This window comes from Salminus brasiliensis, chromosome 4 (genome assembly GCF_030463535.1).
Source record: "Salminus brasiliensis chromosome 4, fSalBra1.hap2, whole genome shotgun sequence".
In the NCBI taxonomy this organism is placed as follows: Eukaryota; Metazoa; Chordata; class Actinopteri; order Characiformes; family Bryconidae; genus Salminus; species Salminus brasiliensis.
In genome coordinates, this window is record NC_132881.1 from 36,005,081 (window position 1) to 36,020,816 (window position 15,736).

The following is a 15,736-nucleotide window of genomic DNA, read 5'->3' on the forward strand; positions in this document are numbered from 1 at the left end:
TGGTATGCCTCGCCCCCAGTCCTGTTCTCCATTTATTATGGGTTAAGGTCATCCTGAATGGAAATTATTGCCTCTAATAAAAAAAAGGGAAATCTTCCATCATAGCCTACTTGTTGCTTTGCTGGTAAAGTTGTTATGAGCTGCTGAACACCAAAGCTACAAATGTGGAGCGTGTTTTAGTGATTGTTCAATTTTGCTGATCTGATTTTATCTGATCTGATTATATTTTTTGCTTCATGTTACAGTTGATAAGCTGCAGTTTGAGCCTCCGCTCAGGAAGGAGACAGAGGCACACTCAGAAATGGTGAGTGTGTACACATCCTTCAATTTCAGCCACTCTCAGCTCACAGAGCTGCTAAGAGAGCAGAGGTGTCTAAAGAGCAAGGCCTTCACTAGCTGAACTCTAATCTCTGTGGACCTATGGCCTGTCTGGAACCCAGTTCAAAAAACCCTGCCCTAAAACCTATATACCAGCACTTTTTTAGTTTCCTGATTTAACCACACTGATTTGAAGTAATGAAGTACAAAGTTATTGTACTTTGGCTTTACTGTCAACCAAACAGTAACATGCACTGTGATTTCATGTGAGAGATTAAGGATTTAACAGTATGATGTTGCTCTGTGCAGGATGTGACCAAAGAGAGCGATTTCTCCTCGCAATGGAGCCCATTTGCAGAGGGTGGCATCTCCAGCAGGTAAGTTCAGAAAATGTTCAGATGTACTGTAAACTACCTGCCGGAGGCCTAAAATCACTACTTAACACCACACCACTAGCTTCCTTATCTCCTCATTTTCTCTTAAATCCATTCTTTGGTGCATGTGTTCTGCCCATCAACACTGGCTAACCTATCCCATCTGTGTGCTGAGTTCTCTTGCTTTGGTCGGTCTGTCTGTCTGTCTGTCTGTCTGTCTCTGTTCTCACTCCCCTTGCTTTGACTGTATGGTCTTCTTCTTTTCTGTTTCTGTGTTATTTGTTTTTCCCCCCCGTTTTGTTGCGCCCATTCCTCGTCTTCACTGAAGAAGTCTCCTGAAAAGCGTTGAGGAGGAGTTGTTCATACGGTAAAGCCTGCAGCATGTGTATTTGTGTTTTACTTCCATACAGTGTCATTCATAGGCATTCATGCCCCATCCTTCAAGTTTTGAAAAAGTATTAATTGGATACCTGTGAGACTTTTGGTGCATGCATGTTCACTAGGGGTATAACGGTACGTGTATTCATACCAAATCATTGCGATGGCTATGGACGAAGCTTCCACGTGGTGAACGATGAAGAGTTTTGAATGTAATTCAGAGTCGTTAGCAGGTAAATGTAGAATTTGCACAGTATCGTAGGAATTGTGGTGCGTTTAGGAGAATGCCTATGGTAGCTCATACTGAACCATGATGTCCAAACAACGGTGTGAACCAAACCGTGACTTCAGTGTACCGTTACATCTCTAATGTGTCCAGTGCACGCTAGTACATCTAGATTTGCCTGGGTGTGCCTTTTCCCCCCTCTAATGTCCAAACATTTTTTTGTCCAAACACTTTCATATTCCTCACACATTTACATATGGGGGAACTGCCGTAATAATCATGTGTTTTTAGCTGTCCCTCACTGATTGTCCCTTCCTCAATCCCTCTCTCTCTCTTTTGCTTTAGGGGGCATATGGCACCACTGGAGGATGCATTTGTGGATGTGGAGATGTATGTTATTCAAATATTGTTTTGATAATTGTCTGTTATAGACATGTATAACACACAAAACTTCAGAATACATGCCAATGTTGTTGTGGTTTCAATACTCTTTCTTGTAAACTTTCTTCTTTAGCTCTACTCTCAAACAGGGAGTGCCTCCACCATTACCTCCTAAGGTAAGCCTGGTATGATTGATTGTGCATTTGTTTATAGAAGTACTGAGATTTGTAATGATTTTCTATTGGTTAAAGTTAATGTGATATTTACACCAATACTAAATATGTACTATTTAATTCACCTCTTAGCCACGACTGAACAGTGCGTCGGATGAGCTGGGTTTGAGTGATGGATGCTCGACAGTTAAGCGTTTCCCGGGCTCAGATAATGGGCCAGGACTAGGGCCACGCAGACAGAGCACCCCTGAAAGAGGCAGCAGGGCTGAACACACACAGCCCGATTACCTCTCTGCCAGTGTCAGCAGCCCTGGACTGCTCTCACACACAGAACATGGTACTTATATGCGTGCATATGTACTTTTGTGGCGTTGGGTTTTGTTTTGTTTTTTTTCCTCTCATTTTACTATACTGAACTATCTTAACTTAATATGATAACCTAGTTCTACTTTTCTTGATCTCTTATTTAACAATAAGATACTGTCTCAGCAGATTGTGTTGTCTGTAGAAATAGAATTGTTGTCTATAGGAATGGATCATCTATACTATTGTCTATCTGTACCTTCCAATCCAGGCACTCATGGGTTGCTTTGTTAGTGTTATCTGTGCTTTTCCTGCTTCTCCTGCTTCTCCTCTTGGCTGAACATTTGATTTATAATTTGTTTGGGGGCTCAGGACATGGTTCTCTTCCTTTAAACATTCTTTCTCTTTTGCCTGTCTGCCTGTCTTGTCATCTTTTAAGCTCCCCTTGTTTCCAAACCCAGAGGTAAGACACTCCTGCACTTCTGTTTCTGTTCTGCTTCACCTCAGAGGAATCAGACTGTCACTGCTAGACATAACAAGTTTCCTATTTTGTATCTGTGACATTTCATATCTCTGTCTCTCTAGAAGAAGAGTCCGAGGACACTGTGAATGGGGACACTCCTAAATCACCACCTGGCCGCCCGCAGAGAAAGGAGAAGAAGGAGTTCCCTGTGAGTGTGAGTGTGAGAAAGAGAATGTGTGTCATTAAAGTCTTACACTGTCTTAGATAATATGTAAGGCTGTTTATCTTAATGTTAAGGTGTTATTTGTTAAAACACTGTATAATAAACAGGTCCATTGTGGTATTCTATTTAACACAACTACTACTGAGATACATAGTTTTAAACACTTTCCATGGCTGCTTGTATGTATGCACATCCACCTTGTACATCCAGGATGGAGGCAGAGCTGTGTGAGACCAGATCATTCTAATAGAGCCCTTATTGCAAATCTAAAAAGTAATGTTAATACATGGCTTTTACTCTTAACATTGCTAATAATTAATAGAGCATATTTAGTACTTTTGAAATTACGATGTTAAAGCATCATCAGTCTTGCATTTTTGGTGTGTAAATGTAAACTGTGAAACTAATGTGACTAATCATTACATTAATACAGTTTGTTGTTTCTCTCTTAGAAACCAGCAATAAATGGCCTCCCACCCACACCTAAAGTCCTGGTGAGTGATTCCCTTTCCCTTAGAATGAGGGGAAATCTTCACACACACATTAGTGATGCATGTTCTACGGTGTACTTATGGACCTCACCTTTCTTGAATGTGTTTTTGTGTAGATGGGAGCGTGCTTCTCAAAAGTGTTTGATGGATGTCCTCTCAAAGTTAATTGTGCCACTTCTTGGATCCACCCAGATACTAAAGGTAGCTACTCCAAAGAGTTACATTGCTCGCATGCGAGTGAAACACTGGGTTTTTATACTTAGATTGTTTGTGTTTTAGATCAGTATCTGATCTTTGGGACAGAGGACGGGATCTACACTCTGAACCTGAATGAGTTGCATGAGGCCACCATGGAGCAGGTACATCCTGATTTCTGATGTTTCTGATGTATCTCTATAGATTTATTCCTCTATAGATTCTGTGTATGTACCGGAGTTGTGTATGTAACCACCAGGCCATGTGTCAGTGGGTAAGGTATTAATTCAGATATCAGAATGCATATTTCACTTTAAAGTAGGAATGTGCATTTTGACAAATTCTAACTAAGACTTACTCAGTTAATTGAAAAGAGAAAGAGAAATATGAACGCTGGCAGGAAAGAACACTTTTTGGGTGATTGTTTGGTGTTAAGATGCAAAAATGCTCAGTAGCGCTACAATTATTTAGCATGCACATCACAGTGAGGTGTTAAGCATCTTGAGCCGTTTCTGTATGTGTATTAGGAAGCCTTCTGCGTATTTTAGTCGTCTGGTTCCAAAGAGCCCTGTAAGGCTGGGCTGATGAGACATTTAAAACAGGTTGGAATGTTTGCTTAGTTCTGAAGCTGCTGCTTTATACTGCTTTTGCACAGTGTTTCAGTCACTGTTTATTTCAGTGTATTCTGTGTGTGTTTGTATCGACTGTGTTTTAGTTGTTTCCACGGAGATGTACCTGGCTCTACATCATAAATAATAACCTGATGTCATTGTCAGGTAGGCATCTTTTTATAGGAGTACAACCTTGGCGTTTTCTGTCCCATTTAATGTTTTACTTATTTTGTGTTTAACTGTAAGAAATGTGTCTAAGCATTATGTTTAACACAGACTATGGTGTAGGAAAGAATTCGGCTTATATAGCATTAACCATATTAAACAAATATGCTCAAATATGTCTGAAATTTATGACCAAAACAGCATCCACGCCTTAACCATCTTTAATGACTCCTAGCCGCTGTTGTGCCATGAAGTTAAATGTGTTATGATGCGTTTCTTACAACGGAAGCTGATTGTTTGCTGTACATATGGATCACATGTTTGTAAAATGTGACTCCATAGGTTTTTCTCCAGTGCTTTAATACTCTGCCTGTCCTCTACGATTCATGATGCCATTGTGTAATAAACACGCTTCTTGCTCCTGTCTTTGTATTGAACGTCAGTGTGCAGTAGCTACATGATTACTTTCTTTCTCCCTCCCATTGGCTCTCTCTCTGTCTTTACTTCTCTGATCATGGCTGATCTCACTCCCTGCTGACTCTTCTAACGCCTAATCACCATAATCAGAAGGTAAAAGCACATTTACATGCTCGGGCACATATGAAGCACACCATTTATTCTTTCTGTGCAAACAGCACACCCCCCATTACATTAATGCTCATCTGAAATCACTTTTTCCCTTCTCTTACTTTTCTTCTACATAGCCATGTTTAAGATACAAACCTGCCTTATTGTGTCTACCTTAGCTTTCTGTCTTTGTTTCTGACTGTTAATCAACAAAGGTGCCACTAAAATGCAATTGAATCAATACAGTTTGCTGTTCCTTTGTTCCAAATGTGTCCCTGTTACCTCCTCTCCCAGGTAAAACCTTCCAGCTGTACTCTCACAATCTGATTGGCCTGTTTGAGCAGCTCAAAAAGCCTGGACTTGCTGCACAGTTTCAAACGCACAGATTCCCTGACAAGATACTACCCAGGTATGCACATACACAATCACACTCGCATTCCTATGCTACAGATACACATTTGAAGACATACAAATATATATATATATATATATAAATAAACTTGGCACAAAAAGTAATGTTATGTTTGGTAGATTATTTCATGCGCCCTGCTACAGTGGTCAGTAGGTGTCTGCTCCAACAATCGGCATGCCACGTTTGCCTGATTTTTGCTGGTGTTTTGCAAAACCAAGTTGCGGCATTATTTGGAGTGAGCCCTAGTACCAATTAAAGACCAAGTTCCATATAACATGGGATGTCAGAGACAGGCCGCAAAGTGGGCACCCCAAGAAGATCGTTTCCTCACCCTGTCAGCACTTAGGTACTGTAGGCTGTCTTCTACAGATTTGCAGTCAACGACGGCTCTCTGCCTAGACAATCCAGAACATACTGCACGCAGCCAATCTCCGGTCTCATTGGGCTGCCAAGAGGCCTGCCATGACTGCCCTTCGCTGTAAGGCCCATTTGCACAGGTGTCGGCAACATGTGCACTGAAACTTGAACATGTGGAGGAACGCTATGTTCACTGATGATTCCAGATTCTGCCTACAGCAGTTGGATTGTAGGAGTTAAAGTGTGGAGAAGATGCTGAAAATGCTATTCTGATTGCTGCACCGATAGAGTATCATCTTTTGGTGGAGGCAGTGTGATTGTGTGAGGCGGCATCTCCCTCACTGGAAAAACAAGGTTTGTCATCATTGGAGGCTCAATCTCAATGCAGAAATTCTGCAGCCAGTGGCAGTCCCATATCTTGTATATGGTTTATCAGAGACTGCCTCCAGAATTTGGGAGTGGAGAGGATGGAATGCCAGCAGTCCTGTCCTCAACTTCATTGAACACTTGTGGGATCGGTTGAGGCGTGCTGTTCATGCCAGAGTGACCAACGCAACCACGTTGGCTGACTTGTGACAAATGCTGGTTGAAAAATGGTATGCCATCCCACAGCAGTGTGTGACCAGGCTGATGACCAGCATGAGGTGCCAGGCTATTGTGGCTGTGTATGGTTCTTCCACACGCTACTGATGCTCCTGTTTGTTAAATTAATTAATTGTTAAATTGTCTGTCTTGTTTCTTCAAACTTTAATCATCCAGTCCACCAAACGAGGCAATGGCAGAATAAGCAGTTTGGTATTGGCAGAGGATTTGGAATTTTTCATGTTCATCCCACAAATGCATGTTTCTTACGAAAATGGCACCTTTTAAAGGGGAAATTAACAGGCTTTCCAACAGTATACGAATTATTGCCAAGAAGCATTGTTACAACAAAGAAATAATATACCAAGCACAAATTTTCTTAGTTTTGCAGAGTCAGAAGAAACAAAGTCTGCTATTTTTTTACAATGTCAGAGTGATATGAATATTTTTTTCCAAAGGCAAAAGTATTTAACAAAGCATTGTCCCTCCAACTTTACATTTGGCACATAGATCTGATCTGATAGAGAAACGTGATTGGTCACTCCACAGAATGTGTGTTCATTGCTCCAGAGTTCAGTGGTGGTGTTCTTTACACCAATCCAACTGATGCTTGACATTGTGCTTAGTGAAGCAAAGCTTGCATGCTTCTGCTCAGTCATAGATCCATGCCATTAGGCTCCCAGTACAGTTTTTGTGCCGATGTTGATGCCAAAGCAGTTTTGGAACTCTTCTGTTACTGAGTCGGCAGTTCTTGAGTCAGCAGAGCCTTAGCACCTCAGCTTTGCAACTTGCTGTGGCCTGGCACTTCATAGCTAAGTTGCTGTGGTTCCAAAACTTCCAAAACACTTCCACTTTTCAATTGTACCTCACAGTTGATTGTGGAATGTTTGTAAAGGTAGACTGCATGGCTAGGCGCTTGATTTTATGGGATTTAAGGAAACTGCTGAATTCAGTGAGGTGTGTTCTAATACCTTTGTCCATATAGTGTATGTCCTAAAGTGTTGGAGTGCACCCAATATCTCCTCTCTGCTGTCCTGCTTATGCATTAGACTTTTCCTGATTCCTGTAACTGTTCTGAAATGTATGGTTATGGATAATGTGAGGATGGAATCTATGGTTGCTGTATAGGCAGGTTGGTTTTCTTTAGCTGTCTCTGGAAGAACATCCTCTGCTGTGCTCTCTGGGTAATGAAGACCCTGTACCTTTCCACCTCTCACCTTGGATATTGTGGTGCTCTTAAACATATTAGTGCCCAAATACATTAACCCGCCAGTGTAATTAAGCCAGGGTAATCCTGAGTTAAACCCAAAGACATTTAAGCTCAACTTACATCTACCTTAGGTTGAACCCAGTGTTAACACTGACTAACCCATGATGTCAGCTTTGCATAGTATCTCCCAGGTACACACAAACAGTTTTTCCTGATGAAATACTACATGGACTTACATGGTCAGCATTGCCATAACCTAATATGTCTTCTTCACCTTTAGACTTCTTTGTCTGTGTTTCTTTGTGGTCTGTTTACAGTGATATAGATGAAAATTAATGATTTGTTGTTTTTGTGTTGCTTGTGAACAGGAGGTTTGCCCTGACCACCAAAATCCCTGATACAAAGGGCTGTCACAAGTGCTGCATAGGTGAGACAAGTAAACATTTTCCTAATGCGCATATGCATCTCACACCCTTTAATTTATCGTTCATGAATGATTCTTGAATGTACTTTTAAAAGTAAATAAAAAAGAAATAATATTTTATTTAGTTTTAACCTTCAAACCTTCAGCCAGGCGGTTGAACTGCCAACGCTGCCAGAAGGAGTGGTCAAATATCTAACCAGTAATCTGGCAGAAGCTTGATGGCAGCTACCAAAAGACTTCCTAAGAAACATTTAGCCAAATATTATGTGTACCTTATGTATGTTTTAAGCCTGTGTTCATTTCATAAAACTCTAAAACATCAAAGCTTGTTCACCCAGTTATTTATTATTGATGAATGTTGTACTCTCAAGGTTCAAAGAACTAATTGAAAGCTCAGTATTGCTATGACATTCATGCCCATGATGAGTGTATATAAACATCCAACCATATACCCTTGCAGCTACAAATGAGTAGAAGAACCAACTGTGACTGCATGTCACCCCATGTTCAGAATTTGTGAATGTGAATTTTTCTCCCTTCCTTCTTTCCTTCTCTTAGTGCGTAATCCATATACGGGTCATAAGTACCTGTGTGGAGCACTGCAGTATGGCATTGTTCTTCTACAATGGTACGAGCCCATGCAGAGATTCATGCTTATAAAGGTTAGTAAACATGCACGTTTATGCACTCACATTCATCACGGTCATACCCACTGATACACACAACCCATACACACACACGTCTTATTTGTGAAAATAAATCACTTGTAGAATATTGTGAGATACAGTTGTTAAGACTCTCTCCTTCTGTTTTTATTTCTGTCTTTCAGCACTTTGATTTTCCCTTGCCGAGTCCTCTGCGTGTATTTGAGATGTTGGTAGTGCCGGAGCAGGAGTACCCCATGGTGTGTGTGGCTGTCAGTCAGGGCACTGAGCCTGGCCAAGTTGTTCGCTTCGAAACCATTAACCTCAACTCTTGTTCGTCCTGGTTTACTGAGATCGGTTCAGGTACTCAATGCACTGCTCATTTTATACGTTTAAAATACTTAATTTTTTTCCTAGATGTGAAGCAATAAGTAGGGCACATAACCGCAGTACAATACACATAAAAATATTATATAAAAATAGAGTAAAATGAACAACAGGTTGACACATTCACATAGAAGAAAGAGAGAAGCAAGGTGAGGGTTTAAAAGCGCCCTTTAGTGTCTTTCTCTCTGTAAACTAAGGCAGACATGGTCAAAGCAGTTATACCTTTTATATTTTATATTATAATTGTATACCTTTATGCTAATTATATAAGCCAAAATGATCAAACATACATGCATTTTTATTCACTATATTATCCATAGTTCTACGATCGGTCTTTAAAACATAATACTGTTGACTAGATATAAACCCTTTGGTTGGAATCTACCAATATGGCAGCATCAGCAGTGTCTAATTAACATCTTGTTATTCAGCTCATGACCGTGAAAGACTCCACTCTGGTGGCTCCAACAACTTAAAGATGAGCACACCATGTTCTTCTCGTGTCACCGTGTTCTTCTCTGGGAACAATCAGTCTGCATGCGTCAAAGAATCTTTAAGTGTCTTAAACCCTCTGAGTGGATGGAAAAAGGCCTGCATAGAAGTAACTAGAGGGTTACGAGCATGTCATTCGAACAGCTTGTTGTCCTGTAGATCATGCTCTCGCAGCCTGAGCTCACTTCTTCATTTTCAGTTCGGCCCAACACAGCAAAAGTGTCTTTATAGCATCCTTCTGCAGAACTTTCTCAGTCTCCTGTAAAACAAAACCGCATCCTCTTACTATGACTGAACAGTCATTGTGAGACAGCTAAAGAGATAATGTATTAATTATTAAGGTGATTCAAAAGAATATTGATTTGTAAAACATTTGTAAAACGTTTTTGTTTAGTTTTGTTAGATGAGTAAGCTTTATGGTTGCAGGCTTGTTACCGGTCATTATAATAATGTGTAATCTTATTTGGACCTTCCTATTTCTTTTCTTTCCCTGATAGCTGCTAATCAGGTTGATGCGATCCATGTCACTCAGTTGGAGAGAGACACTGTGCTTGTGTGCCTAGATCGTAAGTATGACATTCTGGCTAAAGTATTTATCTAATTCTTGCAGGAAGAGATGTGGTGTAGATCTGTGTTTAAATGTGTGTGTCTGTGTGTACTTGCAGAAAATCTGAAAATAGTGAACCTGCAAGGAAAACTGAAGTCTAATAAAAAACTTGCCTCTGAACTCAGCTTTGACTTTTGCATTGGCTCAGTGGGTAAGAGAACTGTGAGATGTTGGATTTGTGTGTTTGTAGTTTTATTTATTTATTTTTTGTTCATGTGGTTGTAATTGCTGTGTGTCTGTGTATCAGTGTGTCTTCAGGACAGTGTTTTGGCCTTCTGGAAACATGGTATGCAAGGGAAAAGCTTCAAATCAAATGAGGTATAGTGTCTTTCTTATCAACATAAACACAAAGATTCCTTTGTTGGCAGTTTCATTATATGAATCAGATGGCTGGGGTAAATAGGGGGTCTGTACTATGTACACACAAAGGATCAAGGCATCACTTATAAGTGCACATAGAATAGGCACTGTTGGGGACAGGATATGTGTTGTACATGTGTTGTGGATGTTGTGCCATGCCAAAATAACCATATAACCAATCTGTATCACTTGGCAAAGGTGTTATGTCAGCTTGACATTAAATTTGACACACGCAGCCTCTCTAACAACTGGCAATGTTTTGAGAGGCTTATGCCAAGGTCAGACTACATGACTTCAGGCCCAACGAAGACACGATTTTATCTGAACTTACATTGTTCTAGCATCGCACAAACTCTCACAAAGACATGAACGATGTTTGGTCAGTGTCAAATATGGAGTGTTGCCAGGCTCCCGATCAAAAGACAGCACATATATATGGCACGGTGAGCGCCTAATCTGACACCATGAACATTGTGAAAGACAAGAATACCGTGTAGTCTGAGCTTGGCATTATGCAGGTCATCATAAACCCCGCACTTCTGTAAAGTGTTACCAACAGAAAACTTGTAATGTGTGGTTGTGGCTTGAACCCCTCCGAATTCCACATCAAAGAAACCCTTGGTCACATTTCAATGCCAGGGATATTTGTGTGGGTGGGCATTGGCAAACCGCTCTTGTGTAACGAGGTGGGTGGGGGCTGTTGAAGTGTCACCCTACACACCATGTGTCCTGATCAGATGAATTACCTGATCACCATCTTTAGAACAATGAGAGACCAAAGATCACCATGAGGTGAACCCCTCTTATGAAAAGCAATACTGTGTGTGTGTGTGTGTGTGTGTGTGTGTGTGTGTGTGTGTGTGTGTGTGTGTGTGTGTGTGTGTGTGTGTGTGAATATGAAGGACTCTGTGTTTTGAGATGACAATGTCAGAGGTGATGTAAAATTGATGTCCAATCAGAAAGCAGCAGCTGCTCAAAGAGCGATGGATTAAATTATTCAGCTGTTTTTCTCCTCTGATGCTACTGAAAGGACCTCAGCACCCTCAGTATTCCAGTGCCTGCGCCTGACTGCACCTGTATGTAGGGGAGAAAGAGAATAGTTGGCCACCTGGGACTTGTCTGTCTTGCAGCCCAAGCCCATCAGGTGTTACACTGGCACGGTCACCTTGTGTAATTGCTTGCTCGTGTATGTGTGTGAGAGACAGATTAAGATATTGTCTTGGTGCTCTGAACATGGCTGTTGCTATTGTAGCAGTGGTGTCTGTTTGCATTGTTCTGAAAGATTAGGATGGCAGAATACATGTGAAGCACAGTAGTAAATCAAAAATATGCATTTCTAGTCATTTAGGAGCATTTCTATTGGCCATTGATTCATCTGAGTAGTATCTAGAATGTATCTTAGACATTTTAGCCACATGCATTTATACTTGGTACTAAAATATGTTACCAGATAGACTAAAATCCAGATGGAGATCTGCTTGTTGCGCTGCAGTTATTATTGTACTGTTTCGGTTGTACTAGGAGGGAGTTTGGTTGTTGACTGTGTCTTGGAGAGGCAGATGCTTTTACATTGCTATAACATGGTTCAAATGTGTCTCTGACCACCTCCTGAAGTGAATTTCTATTCATTTTAAATGTCTTGTTTTTTTTTGTTACTAAGAACTTTTAAGGCAGCAAGATTCAACAGATGTAAAATTATAATATTTAAACCATGTCCCGTTAAACGTTTTATTATAAGTTTTATATTGTTGTATATTTCGCATTCACAATATGGTAAATATAATGTTTTGTCCATATCATGCATCCCAAACTTTTCATTAATTCATCAATTTATTGGCTTTCAGGTAACACAGGAGATTTCTGACCCAAGCAGAGTATTTCGACTGTTGGGATCAGACAGGTAAGCCTGGCCAGAAAGAGCTTTGCTTTCTCTTTGTGTACAGCTGTCTCTCCTTCATCCAGTCACCCATTCATTCATTACTCCCTATGATGAGGGCCTCAGAGTGTCAACATCACCTGGGAGCACACTAGCGGCCCCGCCTCCTCCACTTTTTGTCTCCATGCATCTTCAGGGAATCAATGGGTTCCCTCCGTGCCTCTGTTTCTATGGTGAGGGAGCCATGCTGGGGTCTGTGCAAGTTTCATCATTAAGGCCAAAATAGACGAGTCCGATGAGTCAACTTGTAGAATCTTCTTTTATATGGAAAAATTGAGAGCAGTGACATAGGATAGGATAGGATATAATTGGGTTTTAAAGAAATCCATCAAGTTGGGAAGAGTGGGTAGTATTGGTTCATCCCATCAAGCACAGCCAGCCAGTCTGAAAGAATAACGTCACCGTAGGAGTGTACAGTATGGGAGGAGACAGTATCTGTTACCCACACACACACTCTCTCTCCCCTATGTGTCAGAGCTGTGGTAGGTTGCACTCATCCATTGTGAAACAGGTGCGCTGGCCCCGGGCCCCATGGCTTTGGCCTCTGCCCGGGAAAGAAATGATCTCAACACACGCTTACGTAGCTTTTTTCCCCATTATACAGCCACATAAACGCACAACAAACATCAGGCAGCTCAAACAACAGAGCAGAATACTGTTAGCACTTCTTTTCCTGAAAGGTGTGATTTGGCTGGCTCTCCTGGTACTTGCATGCTTCATGCGCATATGCACTCTGTCCCTAGACCCCATGTTTTATTCACTGTGACATGGGCAGTGCCAGGCTGGTGTGCCTGTGTGTGTGTGCTGTAATTTCATCTGATGCCCTGTGCCCGCTACCTCCCCCTCTCATCTATCTCCCTCTGTTGAGGACACGACCAGTCTCACACGACCAGAAGCTCAGTGAAAGTGCCTCAGTATTAGTTTTTCTGTTCGCTCTCTGTATGTCCAAATGTTTGTGGACACCCCTTTTAATGAATGCATTTAGTTATTTTAACCTGCACCCAGTGTTGACACGCGTGCAAATACACACACACACACACCACACACACACACACACACACACACACACACACACACACACACACAGCTTGTCTAGCCCCTGTAGATGAGTATTAACAATAGAATAGGACTCCATAGGGGAGATGGACATGAACCTATTGGCATGGTGTTCTCTTGAATGATGGCGCTCCATCCAGAGTGGTGTTTGTCCAACATCCTAACCTCATTAATGCTCTTGCTGAATGTGTTCACAGCAATGCTAGTACATCTAGTAGAAAGCCTTCCCTGGACAGTATAGACAGATGCTAGAACAAAAACAGGATAAGCAGAATTTTTATTGATTTTATTATTTTTTTTAATAAATACCCATTGTTTCTATTTTTTCTTTTTTTGAAGAAGAAGAAGAAGATACAAAAAGTAGTTGTCCCAATATTTTTGTCCATATTGTGTATATTCTTACCCAGACAGTGCATGTCCTTATGATGCTCTCTTTCCCATACACCTGTGGTACTCTGACCATTAATAACTTAACTTTTTTTTTAGGGTGGTGGTTTTGGAGAGCAGGCCCACTGATAATCCAATGGCTCTCAGCAACCTTTACATCCTGGCAGGACATGAGAACAGTTACTAGCCATATATTACATATGTGCTGATACGGCTCATTCACCCCTGCAGTGGCCGTTATGGATCCAGAGCTGCCTAGCGATGGACTCTCTTCTCTGGCTTTATGCTTGGTGAGCAGTACTGTTCTTATAAGAGACGGTTTAAAGGCAAAGTGAGTGAAATGCTGCAGATCGTGTCTTATTATAATATCTCTCTGAATGGTTTCTCAGAGCAGACCCATGCCGTGCATCTTTCTGCCTTCGTTACTGGCTAATGGGTTTTTAGAATCAGGCTTAACACAGCAGTGTCATTGGTCAGATTCCAGCAAATGTAATAAATCAACATAACTGCCTGCAAGGCTCTTCAGAAGCAGGAGTATTAAACACAAATAGTAGTATTGCAGAAAAGTGATTCTATGAAGTGCCTTTTGAGGGGACTGATGGGTGTGCTTTACTAAACCCATAGAGAATCAGGTCCTCTTGTGTGTCTAACTCTGTATGCAACTAATGCATGTTCAAAAAGGACTTTACAATGTTAATTCTGATCTAGGGCCGGAATTAGGTGTTAGATCTGTTATTGGGAGTATTTACCAGGAATGGGATGATCAAAGTAGAGAGAGGGGGAATTTTGGAGCATTGGCTATTTAAGTGTAATTTATTGAGCTGTAGCCGCATTGTTTAAGGGCACCCAGAGAACGCCAGCACAGGTTGACTTTCTAACCAAAGCAGGACTGGCTACATCCTCATTTTACTGCTATGTAATAAAGTCCCTCCTACTCTCCTGCTTGGTTACATTTTAGAATGCATTTATAATGTAAAATTGTTACGCTTTTTTATTGTAACTTTTATTCAATATTTGCACCATGTAAGCACTTTTGTACATTAATTTTTGTATTTAAGAATGACAAAACATGGGAGATGCTAGGTTTTTTATGACTTGCGGAGTATTTCCATGGCTTCAGATCTAATGTATGCTGTTTTTGTAATAAAAAAATGTTAACAAGTCAGTGTCTTTGTTTTGTTTATTAAAACTCTGTTACATTACTGTCTTTTAGTACAGTGGTCCTCGCATGTTCCCTTGGTCTAACATACCTGATTCAACCAGTCAGCTAATAACCAAGTTTAAGTGGTTTTGTTAGAGCAAGGAAAACACTAGTGTTCAAGTGTTTGAGGGGTGGAGGGGGGGGGGGGGGGGGGTCAGCAGAGACTAATGACCTAATGAATATTGCCAAAGAATCCTGCATCTAATGACCAGACTCTTGTGATTATCTTTCAACATGTCACAAGGGAAAAAAGCCCACCTAAATTTAAAGTAAAAACATTGTAAACATTTCATGTAACTTTTGCAAGTTAAACTATGCTATAGAACATCTGGGAAAGCTGGGTGAGTTTTCAAAACAAGTGCTGTGGACTGAAGAAACTCAAAATGTCATGAAAAGAAAACATTGCCAACTGTTCAGCCTTTTTAGATGCTTTACTAGGTCTGTAATGCTTTGGGTTTGTGCTACTGCCAGTGATGCTGGAAGAATGGGTTTGATCAAATATGAGCAAATTGTGTTTCTACAACAGGGTAATGATTCAAAGTGTACCTCGAAAGCTACCATTCAGAAGAAAGCCTTTGAAAGGCACTCACAACCTTGCAACCCATTACCTAAATAGAACATTTCTGCTGTGCATGCAAGATGACCCAAAGATATCTCAACTAGCGGCTAGAAAACATGCTTGCATATGGTGATTCAATAACGGTAGAACTGCAGTATTTATGTTAAACCTTTTTTTTAAGTTCACTGAATAACACATCATCCATAATATTATTTGTGTAGCTTTTAAAATAAGAGGAAATCTACATCCTGTGT

General features: G+C 40.8%; 1 protein-coding gene across 8 annotated transcripts in view; it reads left to right on the plus strand.

Moving 5' to 3' along the window:
• map4k5 (mitogen-activated protein kinase kinase kinase kinase 5) overlaps positions 1–14,884 on the plus strand; it is a 35,545-nt gene extending 20,661 nt beyond the window's left edge. For 4 of the 8 annotated variants that reach the window (XM_072678240.1, XM_072678244.1, XM_072678245.1 and 1 more), the window contains 19 exons: positions 246–304; positions 628–695; positions 1,642–1,686; positions 1,811–1,853; positions 1,983–2,187; positions 2,739–2,830; positions 3,292–3,333; positions 3,447–3,531; positions 3,610–3,689; positions 4,241–4,301; positions 5,163–5,277; positions 7,798–7,856; positions 8,412–8,515; positions 8,683–8,860; positions 9,874–9,942; positions 10,042–10,134; positions 10,231–10,301; positions 12,188–12,243; positions 13,822–14,884. In XM_072678240.1, the coding sequence (XP_072534341.1) occupies positions 246–304; positions 628–695; positions 1,642–1,686; positions 1,811–1,853; positions 1,983–2,187; positions 2,739–2,830; positions 3,292–3,333; positions 3,447–3,531; positions 3,610–3,689; positions 4,241–4,301; positions 5,163–5,277; positions 7,798–7,856; positions 8,412–8,515; positions 8,683–8,860; positions 9,874–9,942; positions 10,042–10,134; positions 10,231–10,301; positions 12,188–12,243; positions 13,822–13,909 (1,613 nt within the window). In that variant the 3' untranslated portion in view covers positions 13,910–14,884. The remainder of the gene's footprint in view (positions 1–245; positions 305–627; positions 696–1,641; positions 1,687–1,810; positions 1,854–1,982; positions 2,188–2,738; positions 2,831–3,291; positions 3,334–3,446; positions 3,532–3,609; positions 3,690–4,240; positions 4,302–5,162; positions 5,278–7,797; positions 7,857–8,411; positions 8,516–8,682; positions 8,861–9,873; positions 9,943–10,041; positions 10,135–10,230; positions 10,302–12,187; positions 12,244–13,821) is intronic. The other 4 variants (XM_072678243.1, XM_072678247.1, XM_072678246.1 and 1 more) reach the window with 2 other exon arrangements.
• Positions 14,885–15,736: the final 852 nt, after the last annotated feature.